Raw genomic sequence first — 26305 nt, 5'->3', positions numbered from 1 at the left:
TCACAGATGGTTTGACGATTCTTAGATTAGTCACCACAATCCAACGATTGGCTGGTTTATTTTACGATTGCATGGAGATTCAATGATTGACGATTGGATAGACACTTCTTGGTGTACGTCGACTGTACGATGGGTTAGGGTTAAGAAGCTTGCATAGACACTGGTTCAAGATTAGCAGCATCATTGCAAGTCAAGCATCGTATGGTTGCCGATTGATTTTATGGTTGACGATTGCAGTTGCAGGTTCTGGTTGATGATTCGATTGATACTTTCTGGTGTATGATTGGCTAGGAAGCGGGATGCAGACGTAGTCGGTGCCGGACTGAGTTCGACAACTCCATATTTTGATACTCACCCAGATGATGGTGACTTGAATCAACCGGCTTAACGACTGGCTTGACTCACCCGGCTTAACGACTGGCTTGACTCACCCGGCTTGACTCACCCGGTTTAACGACTGGCTTGACTCACCAGGCTTGACTACTGGCTTGACTCACCCGGTTTAACGACTGNTTTCACACCTTATGACCTTATGATGAGTTTAGGACGTCGTAGTCCCCGGTCACGCTGATGCGCCGCCTTCGTCGTCCTCCGTCTCCGAGTCGTCGTCGGATGTACCGTTGGACGTGTTCTGATATACCACTCATCACAACTACAGCACCACTCATCACACCTGATGTACCACTCATCACACCTGAAGCACCACTCATCACAACTACTGCACCACTCATCACACCTCATGCACCACTCACTCGCTGACGTCGCTGTAGTCGTAGTCGTGGCTCTGGATGTCAGACTCGTCAGGAAACGGTATGTCCACGCCAGGCTGCGACCAAACTGAAATGAAAAATTGCTATTATTAACAAGTTATATTGAAGCAATATATTCTTAACTAGCAAATAAAAACAATATATTTTTAGTAATTAGTTTGGCTAATCAACGGAAGACAGACTAATAGGTCATCTAGACACGGCAAGCATTCAACGGACGCCGTTTGTGTTATAATAACCATACGTTATTAAACAAGTTAATTAAAAATTAATTAAATTAATTAATTTTTAACATTAAAATAACGAACAAGTTACAGCAGTAAAAATACAATAAACATGTGCACAAGTGCGTGATAAGAAAAATTAACAATACATAACAATTGCAGTGAACATGTCGGCAGGTAAAAATAAGAGTTGTCTTCTGATTTTGGGTCTGAGGAAACTCGGCCAAGTTAAAGTCCTCTGGAATAAATTGTAGAAACTCTGCATAAAAATACCATTTCTAGGCAAGGACCGGACGAGGCAAGACGATGTACATGCAACGAGCTGCGCTAGACAACACGTCACACCAGACAGCTGCGCTAAAGAATAAGAGTCCTGAGACGGCTGCTCTTGACAACACGACATCAACAATCCCGGCAACAACTGTCTCACTACACCAGTAATCCCAGCAGCTATTGTCTCACTACACCAGTAATCCCAGCAGCTATTGTCTCACTACACCAGCAATCCCAGCAGCTATTGCCCCACTACACCAGCAATCCCAGCAGCAATTGCCTCACTACACCAGCAANCAACAATCCCAGCAGCAGTTGCCGCACTCCACCAACAATCCCAGCAGCAGTTGCTGCACTCCACCAACAATCCCAGCAGCAATCCCAGCAGCAGTTGCTGCACTCCACCAACATTCCCAGCAGCAATCCCAGCAGCAGTTGCTGCACTCCACCAACAATCCCAGCAGCAATCCCAGCAGCAAGTGCTGCACTACTGCAACAATCGCGGTTCTCACCGCCACGTGCGACGCAACATCAACGCTGGCTTGTAAGCAAGGAGTTCTGGAGCAGTTAAGACAAAAATGAGCCAACAATCTCCCAACAAATTATTGTAAACCTCACAGCATCTTTGGTTCAACCAGGGGCGGCACCTAATGTCTCCTAGTCTACTGAAGCAAGCGCACTGAAATTCAGAACAGTATAATATAATTTATAATGCGAGCTAAATGATAATTTCGAACTGATTTCGACAAATGAACTTTGCGTTTCAAGGATTACATTTTTTCGATAGTATTTCGAACTAATAATCAAAGATTAATTCAAAACTTTATTTGGCCATTTCGTAAGAAACTTTGCAATGTGACATGGGGTAAAAACGCGTTTTCACTACAGGTATTAAATACAACACATTTCTCAATTTATTCGAATTTAACAATTATAGAAAACAAAGCAATTAAAGTGAGACGAATAAAATTTTTCAACTTATTTCAAAACAAAAATTCAATGAATTAGTTTATTTTTGTAAGTAAAGTACCTTATGAATGCCAATAAATAAAATGCTTAATTTTTATACATAGGTTCAATGCATAAGATTGTATGCAGGCTCGGAATAAAGGAGTGTCAGGGGACCTTCCTGCGAGCCCGGAGCGGCAAAACTGGTCAAAAGGAATGGAAGTAGGGTTGGATAAAATAACAGAGGAATGGACCAAAGGTATGGATGTAGGAGTGGATTAAATAAGAGAAGAGTGGATCAAGGAATTTAAATAGGAGTGGATAAAATAGAGGAGTGACACAATGGATTGGAAAAGGACTGGTTACTATGATGTAGGAGGGGATCAAACGAATGGAAATAGAGCTGAACAAAATAATGGAGGAGTGAAGCAATGGAGTGGAAATAGAACTATGTGAAATAGAGCGAGGAGTAGACAAGAGAATAGAAATAAATCTTGCATAAATATAGCGAGGAGTGACTAGAGAAATGGAGGGGACGAAACATATTGAAGATTGGACAGCAATAATGGCGGACCCCATAATAGAGAAGTACAATAGTAAATGGAAATGAATGTGGAGAAAATCAATGAAGTTCTTTCGTAAGCGTCAACGAAGAGGTGCTCGCTATTGGCGCTCATAATCTAGACTTCCAATTCAACTACCGTTTGAGTTTCTGTAATAGAAATAAAACTCAAAATAGATTTATCTTACTACCTATTTTATTATATCAGAATTCAAAGTATCAATAAATTAATTCTTTCATTAATCCAGTGCTATGGTAATAATAGAGCAGAGCGCCAGTATCCGGAGCAATGCTCTTTGTTACTCAGAAGACGACACACGACACACGACGTAGGAGGAACAAGTTATCAGTATATACGTACACCGACTATTAAAAAAATTATTTCGTTTGATATTAAAAGTCAAGCTAAAAAATTGATGTTAGATTTCTTTGTGATACACTATTTCTAAATAAATTAATAATAAAAAATTTGAATTTTATTAAATAGTTACAAATTTGACATACCTAATAATTTATCCTGAGATCTATCCAATGTCAATCTAACTTTCAGAACTCTTTCCTGATTATCCACAAGGACAAAAAACTCAGTGCGAAAAAAAAAATAATTTGGGACTTAAAAAGTTCGTGGCCGCAGTGTAGAGTTCAATGTAGCGATGGCCGCACGTCCGCCTCATGTCTTTGAAGAGCCAACAAATGGTGGCATAAATTGAAGCCTAAACGAGATTACGGGATTTAGAGACGGCAAAATAAAGGACTTTACTTGAGTCGCTGTAACTTACTGCGGCTGTTGCGAAATCCGAGTATTGAATGCGGTGAAAGAAAAGCGGGCTTTATAAGCAAGTGCGATCAGGCTAAGTTTGTAAACATCGTACGGTGAATTAAAGTAATTTGAGTAATGAGGTTTAGATCCCTAAATTGGAATTAAATAGTGAATGTGAATAACAGACTAAAGTTAATCAATGTTTTAAATAACACCGAGTCTTTATGCTCAACCCTTCATAAAGAACAAACCCCAATTAAAGTTATTTGCGCAGTCAATATGACACAAAATTGCTCGGTAATGCCTGGTCTTGGTGCTCCAAAAGGTCACAATAACGACATTGTACACCCGAGTATCTGGTAATCTCGGGACCACATTCAAGTTATTGGTAAAACCGGGACGTGATTCGGAAAAAAGTCGCACTCGGGGACACCAGCAACACAAATCGCTTGGAGGAGACCATCAGACGGGCACAAAAAGTGACACAAGTGACAGTGGAGTGACGGCACAATTAGGACAGTGCAAGGGGAGTGGTCGAACCTACACAAAGACGATGTAATGAGCGCGGGCAGNCTGTGTACCTGTCTCTTATACACATCTAGATGTGTATAAGAGACAGGAAGTGTCCTATTCCAGAGAACTATTCAAAAGATCTTAACAACCAGACACAACGATAAGCTACTGATAACGTGAATACTATAGTTCGCTACAGTCCTAAAGTAAATCATAAAACGCTTTGGTGGCCGACGAATGGACTCCGATGAGCGTTGCTCGCGCGGCCCTCATTTTAAATTACGTGTTAATTGTTTATAAAAAGTTATCTGGAAATTTGAAATTAGACAAGTTCATGGGCATTAGACAGAATGAAAAGTGATTGCTTAAAAAAGAAAGATCATGATTGCCTCATTCAAATTAGTCAACTTCGAATATTGCTCTCAAGCATATATGCTCATCGTATGATGCGTCGAAGTAATCGTTCTATAAAAGAAACGTAATACAATTAAGAGTAATAATAAGTGTCGAGTTACATAAATGAATTTTAATGCAAATGACGCGAGAGTTTATGGTGAAAATAGAAATTAAATGAATAACACGAATATAACTATTATTACTTAAAACTACGTTAGACATACATAGAAATCCCAATCACAAAAATCGAAAAAATGTCTGGTTTGAATTTTAAGACCAGAAAATTGAACTTAATCATCGACCTGCGCATTATATATTACAAGATTTCAGTGGCAAAATTAGAAACTATTTCTGCTAAAACTTAATAGAATTTTTTTATTTTGGAAACAGTCCAAAGGTGTGACGTGATAAGCCACAAATTAGTCAATAATCTTTAACAATAAAATCATATTAATAGTAAAATCATGGAATTTCGGTAACGATAATCAGAACAATTCATGGATAGTTCTAGGAAAATTCTTCAAACAGTCAAAAGGTAAGAGGACGTAAGCAAAACAAACAGTGGTGGCCATCAGTGCAGACAAACAATGTTTGCTGCAGGAACCGTCTGCCTGATTACTCTGTCTACACAGCAAAGCTAACATGCGCGATTTTGGGTCCTTTTCTGTGTTGGCGGACGCTTGGTAAATCCCGAATTAAATTGCTAGCCGACGAGAGGGGTTTTTAATATCCTGGTATAATATGAATTTTGAATAGGTTGAGCTCAAATCAAAAATAAAATAAAACCGTTAATCAAAAGGTTGATTAATGCAATGAATTTTGAAACGGTTGAGCTCAATTAAAAATAAAATAAAATCTTTAATCATGCAAAAGGTTAATTAATGTAAAATCTTGTTTCACGGTCACGGAATTACAGTATTTAATGGCTTGATTTAGCCTATATATTAGCCACCAATTGAATCTAGAACTAAATAAACTCTAGATTTGTTTCGACAACCTTACAAACTTGTTTGACTTCTAAAATGAATGAAGAAAGAAGAAAATATAGGATAGTTCTGAAAAGAATGTAAAGAAAATAGATTAAAAACACCTTATTGTTGAGCTGACGAAAAATTTTAGAAAACATTGAAGTTTGCGGACAAAATTTCAGTCTTGAAAACCAGCAATTATTCTTGAAGCAAACTTTGCATGAAAAAATCCATTGTCAGAGACAAATGCTTCTAAAGACAACGTTGAGATATTTTATTCTGTAAGGAGTGACATATGTTCAGTAGATTTTCTTCTGTAAGAAGCGACGTATGTTAAGTAGAGGTTATTCGGTAAGAAGTAACGTATGTTCACTAAATGCAATTTTGTAAGAAGCGACGTATGTTAAGTAGATGTTATTCAGTAATAAGTAACGTATGTTCAGTAAATCTTATTCTGTAAGGAGTGGCTCAGTAGATGTTATTCTGTAAGGAGTAACGTATATTCAGTAGGCGTTATTCAGTAAGAAGTGACGTATGTTCAGTGGATGTTTTTCTGTAAGAAGTAACGTATGTTAGAAATAACGTATGCTAGATTTCTCAATCTGCTAACATCGCTCAGACTGCCAGCGGAATGCGCCGATGGTCGACCTGTAAAACCCTACAAAATACAAAACTAAATTTATGCAAAATGCGTTATGCCTAAAACTTGCTACGAAGGGAGCATTAATTGGGAAGATTGTATTTGCTTAACAATAAATACTTTAGAATTCGTGGACGCTTATCGGGCATTTACTTGCTTTATCTGGTTGTGAGGGAGGCAAAATATTCATGGATCTGTTGATAGCTATTCCCTTGTTGCGACCGCTAGGAGCACGGACGACGGACGATAGTCATGTTCTTTGCAAAACATTAAGACATTCCATATATAGTAATTACTTGAAAATAATTAGTCGTAGATAAATGAAAAATCTATTTTATTTTTCTTTTGCATTTATTTACTGATATAAATATCAATGACTTCAAGATCTAGAATTAAAATAGATTATTTAAAATAGAATTTATTAACATCAGATAATTAAAATGAAATAATGCATATGAATATGAATGGGGACAAAAATTTTACATTTCTTATGTTTTGTATAAATTTATAACACTAAGTTTTATTTTATCGATCACTTAGTCTCCACAAAAGTAAATAAACGAAAAATATGAGCTCAAACAAACTGAGAAAAAGAAAATTCAATCTAAAAATTCGAAGAAAAATCATTGATGAATTTAACCGAGTCCAAGGGCCATATTTTTATCGTCTTAACTATCGTATCTTCATTCCTAATTATTTAGTAACAAATTTTAACATTTTACTCATAGCGCAAGTTTGTACGAAAAAAAGACTAGCAAGCAACTCAAGAATCAAATGCACTGTTCAACTGACGTCGATAATACGTTGATAATGAGTTGATTTAAAGAAAAAAAAAGTTAATCAGCGTTTTTTGAACGTTAGATTCAACAGGAACTGATGTTCACAAGAAGGTGCTGCACAAAAGAATGTCCTGAGGGAAAACCTAAATTATTGATTATCCGCGGAGCTCTTAAATTGGGCCAATTTCCGCACGCTAATAGGATTCTGGAATCGGCATCGTATTCACGTCGTCAACTGCGACAATTCGAATACGACAACGTGGCCATACGTCTTCGCCTATGATTTTTAATGAGGGTCTCGAGTGATGCAATCAAACTTGACTGGGTAAACCCCTTGCCTTGAACAGAGCGTCAAAATTATGATTTATTATAGCGATATATACATATAGTTTATAATGATACAAGTCATGGTTATGATGATGCTTTGTTATGATGATACATGGTTATGATAATGCATGGTTATGTTATGATGCATGGCTATGATGACAGTCGGATAAGGTACCTGGATATTAACTGCAATACTATGTACAAACAATAATTATAAACAATAATATTAAGTGTAAGAAATTCCCTTGGCTGCCATTTTGTTCAATCCACACTGGACGACAAAGCACAGCAGGATCCCTGTAGCTATCTGAATGACTATTGGCAAGTATGTTGTTGACTATTGACAAGTATATATGACTATTGGCAAGTATAGTATGTTGTTTTGTTAAATTGGTCAGTCCAACTTCATAATGCTACCAATGAACTCGTGTCAGTGTACTAATAAGAATGGTATTTATCATTTACTGTATATGTTTTACCATACTTGTTACAATATAGGGATGGTGTATTTATATAATATATAGATATACTTGCTAAAATATGGCAATGGTATAGTTGGTATAGTTCATTTATAAACTATATACTATATGCTAGCTACCATATAGCGATAGTAAATTGCTTTGATAAACTACATAACATAACACTTTCGCTATAGTATATTGTATAAAAATCTAGCGCAACAGAAAACGATCATAAGCAGATTCATTCGAATTCTTTATTCCGCAAAAATATTTCAAATAAGGAGGTATAAACGCCGGACAAGAGCAGGCGACCAGCCTATAACCATGCAGGTTCAAAGGATGACCGAGAACCTACGACCTGCCTTGCGAACGTGTCATGGACAATGTCACAATATCAACTTCTAAATAATTGCCAATATAAACCAGTGCACATGATAGCATCGAATCGATAATAGCATATAATGACAACGAGACTTTGTAGATAATTACACATTGATTAAGTTTATCGTGAATGTGACATTCGTAGCTGCCACGGGTAGTTGACACGCGTAGTTGACACGCGTAGTTGACACGCGCAGCGGCCACGCACACGAGTTTCGTGTTAGGTTTCATTTCGATAGCGAGGAGCGCGGGTAATGGTGAGCTGCGGCCTGCTAAGATTAAATACCTGGTAGTTCGAAAAACTTTCAAATAATAAAAAATGTATCATTATTTAAATTCTATCTTATTTAAAAATGAATAAGAAAGTTAGTGAATTTGCGCGGGTTACCCCAAGTTTCATGAACTGATCGCCCCAAATTCGAGATTGATGTTGTGCTTTGGCCCTCAATATAAAGTTAAAAGAGAAATTAAAAAAAAAAACACACAAAGAAAGTTAAACATCAGTACAGGCCATAGGGTTCTTGCCGTTGACATCAGTAAGACAGACAAGAATATTATCAATACAAAAAGCAGCACTAAAGGAAATATTGGAGCAGATGACAATAGGAATGATAACACAACCAATTATCAGGGACAACACAGCCGACAATCAAGAACAGCACAGACAACAATTAAGCACGACACTCAAATGCAGCATGACAACAAGCAGCCATCACAGCACTAATGAGGTCGGGGCTTAAGCATCCCGCTGGCCAATTAAATCCTGCACAGCAAACTACTCCTTGTACGAGACCTGCGCAGCTTCANGGAAACTTGAGGTCATGGACGGACGGACAGACGGACGGACGGACATGGCGAGCACAATAGTGCATTTTTTCCATAAATGAGAAAATGCGCTAAAAATAAAGCTAACGTAACGATTTAGAAAATTGACCAGTAAGTATAAAAACCAAGAAAAGGATCCAATTAACTAGCAATACGAGGCAGAGACACACTAGGAAGACAACAGCGTGTCTCAATATGAAAAATTAATAAGTTATTTATAGACGGGTCCCAGATACTTGATATATAACAATATATATATTCCATGTTTGTGTGTCCTTGTTGTGACGTACATGAATTCATTTAATCAAGCGCTCCTGTTTTAATAATTTAATTAACTAGCAATACTAGGCAAAGACACACTAGGAAGACAACAGCTCGAGATGAGTGCCGGCATTAGGCGGAAGGCGGCAATTGCGGCGCCGGCAGCGCGTGCGGTAAAAGCCTTACGATGTTTACCGCGATGCGTCTTTTAGCGCTCGTAAAGCGCCGCAAGCCGGCGTGCGTGAGGCGTGTATTGCTGATGTTGTGTAGAGCGTATTTTAGGGTAGATGTGTAGGGTGTTTTAGATACGTAGGGTGTCTTTTGCGGTAGATGAGTAGAGCGTATTTAATGGTAGATGAGTAGGGCGTAATAGATACGTAGGGTGTGTTTTGCGGTAGATGAGTAAAGCGTATTTTAGAGTAGATGTGTAGGGTGTTCTAGATACGTAGGGTGTGTTTTGCGGTAGATGTGTAGAGTGTATTTAAAGGTAGATACGTAGGGCGTGTTTTGCAGTAGATGAGTAGAGCGTGCTTTAGGGTAGATCCTTAGGGTGTTTTAGATACGTAGGGTGTGTTTTGCGGTAGACGAGTAGAGCGTATTTTGGGGTAGATGTGTGGGGCGTTTTAGATACGTAGGGTGTGTTTTGCGGTAGATGCGTAGAGCGTGTTTTAGGGTAGATGCGTAGGGTGTTTTAGATACGTAGGGTGTGTTATGCGGTAGATGAGTAGAGTGTATTTAAAGGTAAATGCGTGGAGCGTATTTAAAGGTAGATGCGTGAAGCGTGTTTTGCGGTAAATGAGTAGAACATATTTAATTAAAAGTACCTGCGTAAAGCGTATTTAAAGGTTGATAAGTAGAGCATATTTAAAGGTGGATACCTAGAGCATATTTAAAGGTAGATACGCAAAGCATTTTAAAAGGTAGATACGTAGAGCGAGTTTTACGGTAGCTGTGTAGAGCGTATTAAAAGGTAGATGCGTGTTTTGTGAAGGATGGGTGAGCGTATTTTGCAGAAGATGCGTAGAACGTGTTTTAGCTACGGAATATCTTCACGACGCATATATACGAATATATTCAATGCGATTTGAAATGCGCATTGTGCGGTGTTGTCTGCATGACGCATGATGCTGCGCATTCCCAATTATCGCATGTTTTTCCCATTCAAATTTTGATTATTCACACTGATGTAAAGTTCATTTAGTTTATATTTAAATTATTTTATTCTCAACTATTGTAAGTTTATTCCCTCTCAATATTGGATTATTCATACTTTTGTAAATTTTATTACATTTGTATTTTAATCCTTTTATTCTCAATTATCGCAAGCTTATTTCCACTCAATATTATACTATTCACGCTAATGTAAAGTTTATTTCATTTATTATCTCACGGATTGATTGATGAATGATCAAAATTTTGTATTTGAAGCCAATTCCTTGAAAAATGCTTATTGGCATCAAATTACAAAGAGTTGAAGGAATCGGCTTTAAATATCCATCATAATATTTATGAGCAGCAAACCACTGGAAGCCGATTTTGGAAAAGAAAATTTCATAACTCAAATGAAATGAGCCCATGAGTACCCTCTTACCGATGGTTGGACTTAACACGAGTACTTATGGTAGGACCTAACATGAGTACTTATGGCAGGACCTGACATGATTACTTATGGTAGGACCTGACACGAGTACTTATGGTAGGACCTGACATGAGTACTTATGGTAGGACCTGACACGAGTACTTATGGTAGGACCTGACATGAGTACTTTTGGTAGGACCTGACACGAGTACTTATGGTAGGACCTGACATGATTACTTATGGTAGGACCTGATATGAGTGCTTATGGTAGGACCTGACATGAGTGCTTATGGCAGGACCTGACATGAGTACTTATGGTAGGACCTGACATGAGTACTTATGGCAGGACCTGACATGAGTACTTATGGCAGGACCTGACATGAGGGCTTATGGTAGGACCTGACATGAGTACTTATGGTAGGACCTAACATAAGTACTTAGGACCTGACATGAGTACTTAAACAAAAAGAAATATGAACGCGACTCGACGAGTGCAAAGGCGTGCAGAACGAGTGCAGAACTTGTAATGTGGCAGCAGCGAGACAGGGAGGTGCTTGTGAGAACTGTTAATGATAGAAGAGAAAAAGTGCGTGAAGAGAAAAAGTATTTCCAATGATAGGAGAGGACGAACCCGACAAAAGTACCAAGGGTGAAAAGGGAGAAGTGAACAGGCGTACCAATGGTAATTAAGAGAAAAGTAAAGAGAAGTACAAATGTAATGAAGGGAGAAGTGAACAGGCGTACCAATGTACAAGTTCGCCACAACCTCCACGCTGGGCAATTAAGGTACAAGTTCGCCACAACCTCCACGCTAGGCAATTAAGGTACAAGTTCGCCAATTCTAAGTTAGGCGGTCACAAATCGTGCGCGCTGACACCTCGAAGTTGGCATGACGAAGGAGTCTCAAGTCCGCGGGGCCGAACGGAGAACTTCGACAGGCATTGTACGCGTTCAACACAAGTTCTATAGTATGTGTTTCAAAATAAGTTGCACGTGGTTCAACACACCTAATACGAGTTCGACACGCGTTTTAGGCGTTCAATAATGGTATGAAATTGCAGGGTGCATGTCGGAAGAAGTACATTCTTCGTCTGAAAGTAGGAAAGATTGAACAAATACTATAGTTGCAATGTAATATTGAACATAAGTGATGATGAGCGATAAATATATCAGCCATGTGTTCGGAAAATTTCCGATCCGGGCTTCTGGAAAGACTACTGCGAAGAAGCAGAACGTGCTCTGTCCATATAAGGCTGAGACTCTGCTCTCGGAAAAGCTTAATTGAGTAAACTCTACCAGCGCGGTCGTGTCCAGTTCCTCTACTTACTATGTTACCTTAGTTACCTTAATTCATTAAATATGAGGCGTTAATTTGTTGTGCACAACTCTTATTTAGTTAAATATTACAGTTTGGGGGCGCATGCGTTTTTCACTTCTTTTTTGAACACTTTGGTCAGCTCGTCGAATTGCCTATTTGACTTAACACCTTAAAAACTTTAACTATTAACCACTAAACTTTAAACCTTGAAATTATTAACTTGACTGGCCAAGGTGGTCATTCTCTATACTATGGTAACCTATATTTATACACTGCTAGAAAAATTACCGTTAACGGTATTACCGGCGTTTCAGTGACCGGTCGGCATGTGAAAAGAAACCGTTTTTATTCTAATTTAACACTGGAAATCCGTGAAACATCTGATCAAAACGGCGAAACAGTTTATTTCCACGGGGCGACCGGCCACTAGAACGCCATTGGGACCATTTTTTCATCGTTTTTTCCTTACAGTGTATTCAGAACTGCCTCGCGTTAAATAAATCAATAATCATTACTACAATAATTTCTACATCTAAAAGCACTACGCAATACGTGCACTTAATCTCAATTGATTAAGGTGAGCCTTATTCTTTAATTAACGTAAATACTGAACTACTGAAATATCTTAATTATTACTTGCTTATTGACTATATAGTGATGATGCGTTTGTTTTTACCAGTATCTCCAGTAATCTTCAACATCTGCTAAATTAAGTTAAACCTGGACGCAGCTTTCTAAATGGACGTCAACTGCCTTGAATATGGAGAACTGCCCAGAAAATGCGAATTTTTGAATAAATTTTTAATAAAATGACTAAAGTGATAATCACTTATTTCTATCCTGCTTAGCGTTTACATTTGTATCATTCCCAGAAGAGGATTCCCTCCAGCGTTACTGAATATCTCCCTACACATGCTTTGTAGCATAAGGTGATTCCCGATACGTGTTGTTATGCCGATAATAGACATGAGTGGACAAAAAAGCAACGGTGCGTTAGAGGTTATCACAATTTTTTTTTTCGGCTGCTAATATAGTGAATATTCCAATGTTGATTTCTAAAACTTGTTGCAGCTAATTTAGGCAATGCTCCACTGCTAACTTCTAGACACCTCATGATAATTGAAATTCACCGACCTCTCTATGATTTACTAACTTACTTTTCCCTATGGAAATTTTTCAACTTTACCGCGATCCACTATTTTATCAACCCCTACTTATGTCCAATTTTTCTAATCCTCTAACCAACTCGCTTCCAACCTCACTATTTCTCAGCCTTTCATCCTATAACCTCTCCCCCTCATAATTTTCACTATTATGTCAACCCCTCCAACTACCCACTATATTTCAACTATTCATATTCTCTCCCATTCGAGCACCAACTATTTCTCAACCACCCCTCCTACTCTACACAAATTCTCAACCCCTCCTACCCTAAGTTATTACTCAACCCATACTACTCGCCACTATTTTTCAACCCCACAACCCCTCCCCCTCATATGTCTCTTGGATAATTTCTGCATTAGAGTACATAGACCGAGCATGATTCGTGCGCATAACACGCACAGGGAGGCGTCGCATTAACCGCCGTAAAAACATCGGTGCAGCACCGTAGATTTCTAACGAAAAAATGCCCCTAATATCGCACAAGTTACAAGCATTCCTTAGTAATTAATTACTCGCCGTTATGCACACTTGATTGTCCGCTGGATAATCCCTAAAGTAAATTATGTGGACGAATATCAGTGGTTTGAATCCATGGCCACAGGCAGATGGCCGGCGGTTATAATGCGATGCTACCAGTCATCAAAAAAACTTTAATAATGAGTAGAAAATTAGATTTTATTACTGTAGAAATTGTCTAGTGTAGTTTAGCATCAATTATAATGCGTCATTATGGTATGAAAAATTTCGCCGCCAATAACGAAGAATAGAAATTAAAACCCAAGCAAAACTCGCATCACTCAAATGCGATGTGATTAGTGCTTAAGAACGTCAAATACAAATCGCACGCAAGTAATTAGAAATGTAAAAGCACAATTGAAATCAAAACCGCGTATGTTCTCATTTTATAGCACAAATAAACTAATAAAATAGTACCGCAAGAATTATCCACGATATAGAATGTTTATCGACGTGACCTGAATTCGACGAGTCTCGAAAAAATAGAATAACCTTTGGAGATGTTTATTGTTAGCACGACGAGGATTGGACGAGGCATCACGTCAGCAGGACGAAGCATCACGTCAGCAGGACGAAGCATCACGTCAGCAGGACGAAGCATCACGTCAGCAGGACGAAGCATCACGTCNGAACTCTGCTCTCATTAAGAGAACTCTGCGCTCATTAAGAGAACTCTGCGCTCATTAAGAGAACTCTGCGCTCATTAAGAGAACTCTGCGCTCATTAAGAGAACTCTGCGTTCATTAAGAGAACTCTGCGTTCATTAAGAGAACTCTGCGCTCATTAAGAGAACGCTGCGTTCATTAAGAGAACTCTGCGTTCATTGAGAGAACTCTGCGCTCATTAAGAGAACGCAGCGTTCATTAAGAGAACGCTGCGTTCATTAAGCGAACGCTGCGTTCATTGCAACACAAGCGACAGTAGCCACGCGAAGAACACTAACCAGAGGCAGCTGTAGTCGCGCCGTCTGACACGTGGAAGAAGTTTATTCCGAATTATCGCCCGCTTATTCCCACTCAATATTAGATTATTCACACTTGTGCCAGTTTTATTCCATTTATCCTCTTATGAATTTTATTCTCAATTATAGCAAGTTTATTCCCACTCATCATTGAATTGTTCACACTAATGTAAAGTTTATTTCATTTATTATCATACGAATTGATTGAAGAATTATCGAAATTTTGTATTTGATGTGAATTCCTTAAAAAATTTCACTCAGGCGTCAAATTACGAAGCTAAAGTTGAAGTAATCGACTATAAAGAACCTTCGTAATATTTATAAGTAGCGGACCACTAGAAGCAAATTTTGGAAATGAAAATTTCATAACTCAAATGAAACGAGCCCATGAGTACCCTCTTAACAATGGTTGAACCTAACATATGAGTACTTATGGCAGGACCTAACATGAGTACTTATGGCAGGACCTAACATGAGTACTTATGGCAAAACCTGACATGAGTATAAAAAGTATTTCCAATGATAGGAGAGGACGAACCCGACAGAGGTACCAACGGTGAAAAGGGAGAAGTGAAAAGGCGTACCAATGGTAATTAAGAGAATGGTAAAGCGAAGTACAAATGGTAATCAAGGGAGAAGTGAACAGGCGTACCAATGGTAATTAAAAGAAAAGTAAAGCGAAGTACAAATGGTAATCAATGGAGAAGTGAACAGCTAGAAGTACTAATGGTGGAAAACAGAACAAGAGGTCAACAGAGTCGCCAATGTACAACAGCAGAACAGATGCTGCGTTGTTGGGGCAACAGAACGACGAGTGTGTTGTGTGCTGCATGTTGTGTGCTGCATGTTGTGTGCTGCATGTTGTGTACGTCTGTCGTGTACGTGTGCTGCGTGTACGTCTGTCGTGTGCGTGTGCTGCGTGTACAGACGTCGGCACCGGGAATGGCAGGACTGGTAATACCAACATTCCCATTCCCGTCAGCGTCCATATCGCTGACTGCGCTCAATTCCAGACAGCAAGCGAGATTCCCAGACTGGAATCCAAGATTCCAGGACCAGCTGGACCCAAGTGGAGGGAGGGGGGGGAGGCGCTAGCATCACTATCATTGGCTGGAGTGGATGATGCATGATGTACATAATGGTATTTTGCTAACATTACTTGAATTGTGGATGTTGAATGTACCTAACCTCTTGTTGATAACTTAAGACACTACTGATAACTTCATTAGTAACATGCTTGCACCGATAACTGCGTCAAAAACTGATAACTTTACTACATGTTATATTTTTAATCAAAAGCTAATTACAGTGATAACTTCGCTAGGCCATTATGATGTCATGATAACACGCAAATCATAACCTAACTTCTATATAATTTATTAATGCATAATACTTTACCTATTAAGGTTAAGTTTCACAGTAAACTATAATTTCAAGTCCTCATTATGAATGTATCTGTTAGAACGGTAGCGTAGTCTGGAAAACTTCGGACTTGCGGTATCAATTCCTATGAAACGAATACTGAATGGTTTAGCAGGGAACCATCACTACACTCTAGTAATGAACACTCTGAATGGTTCAGCAGGAAACCATCGCTGTAGTTTATTGCGACATCATGTACGACGTGAGCCTCGCACGGAGGATATGGCTCTAACCATTAATGTTTACTGCCACCGTTTATGACAACCAACCGAGCTCTGGTTTACTTAATTTAGGGTATAGTTGTAACCGTAGATACTACGGTTAGCTCTCATTCATGAAAACTCATCCAAGTATTCAGGTTCAGCAATCAATATGTATAAGTGAAGCGTACATATAAAAAAGTACTCATAGCGCACCAACATCTCTTTACAACAAAAAATTAGTACAGATTCGCTACAACCTCCACGCTGGGCAATTAAGGTAGAAGTTCGCCACAACCTAGAGGCTGGGCAATTAAGGTAGAAGTTCGCCACAACCTAGAGGCTGGGCAATTAAGGTAGAAGTTCGCCACAACCTCCACGCTGGGTTATTAAGGTACAAGTTCGCCACAACCACCACGCTGGGCAATTAAGGTACAAGTTCGCCACAACCTCCACGCTGGGCAATTGCTGGGCAATTAAGGTACAAGTTCGCCACAACCTCCAGGCTGGACAATTAAGGTACAAGTTCGCCACAACCTCCACGCGGGGCAATTAAGGTACAAGTTCGCCACAACCTTCACGCTGGACAATTAAGGTACAAGTTCGCCAATTCTAAGTTAGGCGGTCACAAATCGTGCGCGCTGACACCTCGAAGTTGGCATGACGAAGGAGTCTCGTAAGTCCGCAGGACAACTTCGACAGGCATTGTATGCGTTCAACACAAGTTGTACGTATTTCAAACTTAGTTGTACGTGGTTACACACACGTTATACGAGTTCGACACGCGTTTTAAGTGTTCAATACTGGTATGAAATTGCAGGACACCGGAAGAATTCCATTCTTCATCTAAATGTTGGAAAGATTGTACAACTAACATACTGTAGTGGCTATGTAATATTTAACATTGGTGGTGTTCAGTGAGAATTGTTTGAGTCATGCTTTGTAGAATAATGTGATTCCCGATACATGTTTTTATGCCGATAATAGACTTGAAGATGGACAAATAAAGAATGGTGAGTTAGAGGTCCTCACAATTTTTGCGTCAATATTTCAATATGGTCAATATATCAATGCTGATTTCTAAAACTTGTAGTAGCTAATTTAGGCAATTCTCCACTGCTAACTTTTCGACAACTCATGATAATTGAACCCACCGAGCCCTCTATGATTTACCAACTTTTCCCATTGGAAAATTATCAACCCCTACCGCGATCCACTATTTTGTCAACCCCTACTTTAGTCCAAATTTTCTCAACCTCTAATCCTGCCAACTCGCTTTCAATCTTTCATGCTATAGCCTCTTCCCCTCATAAGTTCCACTATTTCCTTCACCTCTCCACTATTTCTCAACCATTCTTACTCTCAACTTTTTCTGAGCCCATTCTAGCAGCAACTATTTCTTAACCCTTCCTAACCTAAACTATTTCTCAACCCTTCCTACTCCACACTAATTATCAGCCGCTTCTACTCACAACTATTTCTCAACCCCCCTACCCCATACTATTTCCCAACCCCTATTACTCGCAACTATTACTCAACCCCCCTACCCCACACTATTTCCCAACCCCTATTACTCGCAACTATTTCCCAACCCCTTACTCTCAACTATTTCTCAACCCCTACTACTCGAAACTATTTTTCATCCCACAACCCCTCCCCCACACATAGCGTCCTCCCAGACCCCCCCCCCCCCCGGCATCACCTAACCTTTTAAAAGGTTATCACGCCCTCATGAGCAGTTCCCGAGGGCTTCCAGATATTAAACGCTCGTTCCAAAGACGCAAATTTCACGCTTCCTCGTCAGAGACCACAGCAGGCAGGGCGGTATAATGCACGGCCGACGGCAGGCCGGCGACAATTCGGCCATAATTCGCCGTTGAGATGCAGCTTGTAGCTACTGAATTAGGAGAGTAAAAGTTGTAAGCCTCGTGCTGACGCTGAGGAATACGAGGATTGCGTTTGAAAAAGGGGGAATACGAAGGGATTTATCTCGATTAATGGAGGCCCTGAGGAGGAATTGATTCAGGGATTTGACGAGTGTTGTACTTGATACGAATATGCTTGGTTATTTATACCAATTAATGATACGCTGGGAAACGATTTATAGGGTTAATAAGGAAACCGGAGGACAATAATCGAACTTTGATCAGCCATGCAATCACGACTCGAGACTCGAACGACTCGAGACTCGAACGATGTATAAAATTATCTTGACTAAGATATTTCCAGTTGGACGTTTATTATTTGGGTTTGAGTTAGTTGTAAGTTTATTTGGCCGGCTGCAGTTTCCCAATATTTTTTGCAATAGTGTCGGCAACCTTCCGCATTTCTTAGAATCCAACTTTGAAGATTGAGGCTAAACTCAAACCTCTAGTCCGATTCAGAAACAGCCCAGCAGACAGATCCATTACGACTGCCTACGACGCCACACCTTTAAGCTTTGTCCTCCACGTCTACGTTATGGAGTGAGACCTTCAAGCGTGCGTCTCGTCTGAGGTGGCGGCCTCGAGGTGTTGGGATGACCTGGGGACTTCGGCATCAGCTCGTCTTCTTACGGAGGACGGGTGCCTGCTGCAGGAGGCAGACGGCGCTTACTGCAGGAGGCAGACGGTGCCTGCTGCAGGAGGCAGATGGCGCCTGCTGCAGGAGCCGCCTGCTGGGGAGGAGGGATGACAGGAACAGGATAGGCAATGCTTGGGAGCAGGCAGAGGGGAGTTCGAGGGGAGCAAGACTCTAACAATGCCCATTTCCTCCCCATTAACTCATCAGTGCACATCCCCATGACTGCATTGCATTCCCCCTCCCCTTACCATTAGGCCTAGCTCGCGTTAGGCCTCCCCCCCTCCTAGATTTCCTTATTCCCCCTCGCGACGTTTCTTCATTAGGAAAGCTTTTGGGAGCGTGAGCCGTTAGGCCAACACTACCACTTGGCCCGGGCCCACATCACCACTACAAGTCAAATAAATACAAAGTAAAAGGCAGAGGTCCCATAGTAAGTACAAAGGTAAATGTCAAATAATAAGTACAAATACGAAGGCAGATGTCAAACACTTATAAGTGCAAAGGCAGAGATCCTATAGTAAGTACCTAGGTAAATGTCAGGTATTAATAATAAAGGTACACTCGGTACAAAGACAGACCTTAACTCGGTACAAAGATAGAGGTAAGTACCGCCACCAATGAGCCCTGGACATTGCTTAATCAAGCAATCTTAATGAGGGAAGTTTTTCCTCAGAGGTCATACCAAGAAAAGACCATCACTGAGGATCATATTACTCAGGGAAGACCATCCTCGAAAAATGCCATTAATTTATGAAATTTTTCGAGGATGGTCTTCCCTGAGTAATATGATCCTCAGGGATGGTTATCACTTGGTATGACCTCTTAAGGAAGATATTCCCTCATTTAGATGACCCTGTTCCGTGCATGTGGTATACCATAAGAACTTATACGGCACAATCATGGCAAGTTCTTTCCTACTCTGCGGAGGCCGCGAGTATGCGGCAGCTCCCCTCAGCTGCGGTAATTCCCCTCAGTTCGTCCCTCGCAGACACCCGCACTTACTTTGTCAATGTCACATCTGCAGTACACACCAAACGCCTTGTGCACTATGTACTAATACATCACTGCTACTCTACTTCTAATGCGCTTTTACCTTCATTTTTTCCAGCATCATTACTGCATTAGACCATCACTACACTCTCTACACACGTGTACTACACTCTCTACACACGTGAACTACACTCTACACGCATGTACTACACTCTCTACACACGTGTATTGCACTCTCTACACACGTGTACTACACTCTCTACACACGTGTACTACACTCTCTACACACGTGTACTACACTCTCTACACACGTGTACTACACTCTCTACACACGTGTACTACACTCTATAGGTTTTCTCACGGAAAATCTCACTACGCTACTACATCATTTATGTATAACTTTTTCTTCGAGCTCGCTTTGAACTTCACTCTTATCTATCCAATGTTTAGCTTAACTTATCACGATACCAGTTATAAAATGCACTCAACGTGTCGGCATCAGGATACCTTACCTCCTAACTACGATGTAACTTTTGTACAAAATGCAATACCGTTTGCCCATCTAATAAAACAATGGCGGAGATGGAGAACTTGTGGCCGCAAGGCCAGATAGACGCGCAAAATAATTATTGGTTTCTAGGAAACTAATGAAGATATTTCGACGATCTGAGTAGATTGTTTGACAAGAGATCCGTTCGACGATCGTTCTGCGATGGGAACACAAGCAGTAAATCATATCTGAGCTTTATCATCTGGTCATATTCCGGTCCAAAATTTGTTCCGTGATTTAGGACTTTCAGCGCAAGCATCATTGCCTCGAGAGTCAAAAAATGCAGGTGTAGTTGAATTTACCACGCATGAACACAGCGGACGATTGCAACAGTGATAGTCAATGCTGAAATTTGATCGCAAGTGTGCGCGCGCATGTTGTCATACTGGCGCAACAGTCTTACCGAAACACATCACATATTTCCCTGGTTGCTTCTTCCATTCACTACTATTAATATATAAACAAAAACAGCATGAATTTCCATTCACTAGCGAAGAGTGATAATCACAACGGTTAAAACAAAGTTTTTTTTTCAATTGACGTCGGGAGGTAACCGTAGATGTTACGTCAACTTGACGCGTGAAAATGGACCGGCGCTTATACCGACGTGCAACCGCCGATGCCAGCCACACTCAAACAAATGACAATACTTTGTCAAGGTAACGATGCACATTTTACTCTTGCGCGAGTCATCCTCATTAGGTTAGGCCCAGCAGAATGGCGTAACAGTTCTACGTGCAGGAGTGTGTCACAACTTGTACAATATACGAGCCACTAGTTTTTCTGAGGGCTGAAAAAGCCTGCAGTTCGACTACACCGAAAAGCGGCACTCCGCATATGTCTCTTGGATAATTTCTGCATTAGAGTACATAGACCGAGCATGATTCGTGCGCATAATGCGCACAGGGAGGCGTCGCATTAACCGCCGTTAAAACACCGGTGCATCACCGTAGATTTTTAAGGAAAAAAGGCCCTTAACATCGCACAAGTTACCAGCATTCCTTGGTAATTACACGCCGTTATGCATAACTCGAGCTCATCTGAGCAGAGAGCCATACTTGATTGTCCGCGGGATAATCCCTGAAGTAAATCATGAGGACGAATATCAGTTGTTTGAATCAATGGCCTCTGGCAGTTACACGGCGGCTATAATGCGATACCTACTAACAATCATCAAAAACGTGAATAATGAGTGGAAATAAATATTTTAACGTTAAATTATTTGGCTAGTGTAGTTTAGAATCAATTATAATGCGTTATTTGGGAATGAAAAAAATGTCCCGCCAATAACGGAGTATAGAAATTAAACCCAAGCCAAACTCGCATTACGCAAATGCGGTCTGATAAGTGCTTAATAAGAATGTCACTGATGTTACAGATCGCACAAAAGCAATTGGAAATGTAAAGGCACAATCAAAACCAAAACGGCGAATGTTCTCATTTTATAACACAAATTAAGTAATAAAGAACCGGAAGAAATTATTCACGACGTTGAATGTTAAATCGATGTGATATGAATTCGACAGGTCTCGAAAAAATAGAATAACTTGCGAAGATATTTATTATCAGCAGGACGAGGCATCTTCAGCAGGACGAAGCATCACGTCAGCAGGACGAGGCATCACGTCAGCAGGACGAAGCATCACGTCAGCAGGACGAGGCATCACGTCAGCAGGACGCAGAGACAAAGGCAGCGTCTGGCGGCCACGAACTTCCGACCTCACTAAAGGGACGCTTAATTACCGGCCTGTGAGGGATGAGGAAGGTATGAGGGATGTATGAGGGATGGGGAACAAGAGATAAGGGAGGTATGAGGGAGGGATGAGGGACAAGACATAAAGGAGGTATGAGGGAGAGGGGAGGAATGAGATATGCGATGTGAAGGTAACAGCGACAAAGGCAAAGCAGGGAACGAGGAATGAGAGAGGAAGGAGAACGTGTGAGAATAGGAATGAGGGACGAGAGACAAGAGGGATGTTGGACGAAAAAGGGATGAGGGACGAAGAGAACCGTCGACGCATAATCACACAAGTATGATGCAGTCAGCGCGACACATGGTAAGCGCGACACAAGTAATACCTGGCAGCAAAGCTGTCGGGTATTACAGGAAAACCGTTACTGGCAGCGCCAGTAACTTCAGAGTCACACCCTAAGGATGCCTCCAGGTAACAGGTAGCCGAGGTTTTGTTTTGAGCACCGCCAATGGCCGTGCTGATGCACCACCTTCGACTGCTTGGCACATTCTCCTCTCACAAGCGACACGGTGAACTGTTCGTTACCGCGCCGAGGTCTAGAACAAGCATGGAGTGTAGCTATACTCATCACGACGTCAGTAATTCCACTGCGCTAGTGTCAGTCACTAAAACCGTCTATGAGTTCCTATTTCACTATGGCGCAATTTCAATCTAAAAGCTAGTCAATATGTAATCAGTGGCCAAGTGGTTACAGTTCAGAGTACCAAGATTGGCGCAGAGACTCGCGGGTTCGATCCCAGCTCTGTGCGCCAGTTTCTGGTCAGAAGCAGTGAGTTGCGAGTTCGAGACCGCAAAGAGCTGTGAATGTTCTGCGATGTTAAGAGTCAGCGACAGGCCTATATGGCCTAATAAACGCTGAAATCGCTATGCTATGCTATGTCTGTAAGAGAAGCCCAAGTCACAGCCATTTCAGGCATTCAATCAGTGAGTTGGTTTCTCGGTCAGTGAGTCAGTTCAAGTTCTGGCAGGTTGGAGTTGCAAGCCACGAGCCTACCGCCAAATTTGACCCGCACGCCACGCATACTAAACTGCGTCTGCAGCCTTCCCAGCCAAGGCATCAGTCCCCAGCCAAGGCATCACTCCTCAGCCAAGGCATCATTCTGCAGGCCACGAGCCTACCGCCAAATTTGACCCGCACGCCACGCATACTAAACTGCGTCTGCAGCCTTCCCAGCCAAGGTATCAGTCCCCAGCCAAGGCATCACTCCTCAGCCAAGGCATCATTCCCCATGCCAAGGCATCACTCCTCAGCCAAGGAATCACTCCCCAGCCAAGGCATCACTCCTCAGCCAAGGCATCACTCCTCAGCCAAGGCATCACTCCCCAGCCAAGGCATAACTCCCCATGCCAAGGCATCACTCCCCAGCCAAGGCATCACTCCTCAGCCAAGGCATCACTCCTCAGCCAAGGCATCACTCCCCAGCCAAGGCATCACTCCTCAGCCAAGGCATCACTCCATATTGCCCCCCGGCTCGTAAGTTTATGATTGCTCAATATTTTCGGGCGCGTCTGGCCAGAAGGTAATTCGCATTCCCATCGAGCGCTTATAAGTGCAGGACATCTCGCCGCGAGCTTCTTCCTCTGCCATCTTGAGGGCACCGACCGAGGGTCACAAATTGGCATCCCGGTTTACATTTTTGATGTCCGACGGTTTCCCTCGGCCGGTTAAGCGGTTTTTATGCCCGGCGGTGCACCGCTCTCTGGCTTCATGACGTCATTTTTTTTCTTGGTGGGGGTGGTTAGGTTAAATGGCTGGACGGTAGACCACCACTGGGTTAAACGGTAATACTACCATGTGTCACAAAGATTAAATGAACGGATTACTAATTTTGACGGTGACGCTAATTTTCCAATGCGCCGCGCAAAAAAAAATGAAATTCAATCAATTATTCATGTCCTGTTATGCCTGCTATGGAAAGATAAACAACAATATCTTGCTAACTTCTCATTCTAAATCTAAAAACATGGCTAAACAGCCTCTATGTAAAATAATATGATTTGTGGCGAATAAGGAAAGAGGAGGTTCAATCTGAAGAACACTGTCGCTAAAAGAAACAAAGAATTCGAAAATTTGGGAGAAAATTTCAACATCAAAGTTAATTTTACCCGATAAAATTTTGCTGATGAATCGTATTCATAGTTGAAGTTATTACTCGTTCTAAGTCAGCGTTACGCTTCGGCGATGAGCCTTTTTATTACTGTGCACGGTTTGAGCCATGAAGCCACCTCATTTACTGAAGGCCAGCACAACTGCGGGTGACCTGCTCCGCGGGTGACCTGCACCGCGGGTGACCTGCACTGCGGGTGACCTGCACTGCGGGTGGCCTGCACCGCGGGTGGCCTGCACCGCGGGTGGCCTGCACTGCGGGTGACCTGCACTGCGGGTGACCTGCACTGCGGGTGACCTGCACTACGGGTTACCTGCACCGCGGGTGACCTGCACTGCGGGTGACCTGCACTACGGGTTACCTGCACCGCGGGTGACCTGCACCGCGGGTGACCTGCACTGCGGGTGACCTGCACCGCGGGTGACCTGCACCGCGGGTGACCTGCACCGCGGGTGACCTGCACCGCGGGTGACCTGCACCGCGGGTGACCTGCACCGCGGGTGACCTGCACCGCGGGTGACCTGCACCGCGGGTGACCTGCACCGCGGGTGACCTGCACCGCGGGTGACCTGCGCTGCGGGTGACCTGCGCTGCGGGTGACCTGCGCTGCGGGTGACCTGCACCGCGGGTAGAGCTCTAACCGGACAACCGCAGTCCGCTGATGAGTGGCAGAGAGTGGGCAGGAAGAGGCAGTTAAAGAGCACGAGAGAGGCAAAGCGTGGTAGAGAAAGGCAGTGAGATGTAGAGAAAGGCAGTGAGATGTAGAGAAAGGCAGTGAGATGTAGAGAAAGGCAGTGAGATGTAGAGGGAGGCAGTGAGATGTAGAGAAAGGCAGTGAGATGTAGAGGGAGGCAGAGGGAGGTAACGAGGGACAGAGGAAGGTAGGGAGGCAGGGAGAGGCAGAGGGAGGCAGGGAGAGGCAGATGGAGGCAAGGAGAGACAGATGGAGGCAGGAAGAGGCAGAAGGAGGTAGAGAGAGGCAGAGGAAATCAGGGAGAGGCAGTGCGAGGCAGAGGGAGGTAGAGAGAGGCAGAGTGGTGAGGCGTAAGTTAGAAAGCAACACACATAAATACAGAGATCGGTATCTGCAAGGAGGAAGCAGAGAGCTGCAAATATTACTCTTTGAGTGAGAAAGAGATTTAATATATTTTTCTCTAAATAATATAATATTTAATACTGAAAGAAATAGTATATTAAATATAATAATCTCTAGCTATAAACAAATAGTCGAGAGATGTCGCAGTTAATTCCAGACGTTTCCTCAATCAGAGGCAAAAATTTATTGAAGACGATAAGAAAATGTGTCCAGGCATTGTGAAAAACTACGGCCCTGAAATCAAAGGAGGCCGATCAAGAGAGGCTGAGTGGTTAAGAGAGGCAGACCAAGTGATGCAGAGTGGTTAAGTGAGGCAGACCAAGTGAGGCAGAGTGGTTAAGTGAGGCAGACCAAGTGAGGCAGAGAGGTTAAGTGAGGCAGACCAAGTGATGCTGAGTGGATAAGAGAGGCAGACCAAGTGAGGCAGAGTGGTTAAGAGAGGCAGACCAAGTGAGGCAGAGAGGTTAAGAGAAGCAGACCAAGTGAGGCAGAGAGGTTAAGAGAAGCAGACCAAGTGAGGCAGAGTGGTTAAGAGAGGCAGACCAAGTGAGGCAGAGTGGTTAAGAGAGGCACACCAAGTGAGGCAGAGTGGTTAAGTGAGGCACACCAAGTGAGGCAGAGTGGTTAAGTGAGGCAGACCAAGTGAGGCAGAGAGGTTAAGATAAAGTCCTCACAAGAGGCAGTGGCAGGAGTCGTTTGCTGGCTTATCAGGGCCGTCACTCCCAGCGCGTCTGCTCCGTCCCACTGAAAGACTAACTTACGACAGGCCAAAAATCTCAACTCAATTTGAACGTCATCGCGCTACAATGATTTAAGAAATGAAACCTTGAGATGCAAAAATTTATTAGAAATCACAAAATTAAAAAGACAGGAAATAAAAGAATAAAACCTCCAGCAACTCAACTTGAACGTCACCGCGCTACAATGATTTCAAAAATGAAACCTAGAGATGCAAAAACTTATTAGAAATTACAAAATTAAAAGGACTGGAAATCAA

The 26305-nt window shown here is 41.9% G+C and overlaps 1 protein-coding gene across 1 annotated transcript in view; it reads right to left on the bottom strand.

The window, feature by feature from the left end:
* LOC108664560 (tyrosine-protein kinase transmembrane receptor Ror) overlaps positions 1-26305 on the bottom strand; it is a 92403-nt gene that overhangs the window by 18507 nt on the left and 47591 nt on the right. Inside the window, exon 2 of the mRNA XM_047881306.1 lies at positions 757-837. Within this exon, the coding sequence (XP_047737262.1) occupies positions 757-837 (81 nt within the window). The remainder of the gene's footprint in view (positions 1-756; positions 838-26305) is intronic.

Source organism: Hyalella azteca, unplaced genomic scaffold (assembly GCF_000764305.2).
Source record: "Hyalella azteca isolate HAZT.00-mixed unplaced genomic scaffold, Hazt_2.0.2 contig7600, whole genome shotgun sequence".
Lineage (NCBI taxonomy): Eukaryota > Metazoa > Arthropoda > Malacostraca > Amphipoda > Hyalellidae > Hyalella > Hyalella azteca.
The sequence above is the reverse complement of the archived record's forward strand: the minus strand, read 5'-3'. Positions and strand labels throughout refer to the sequence as shown.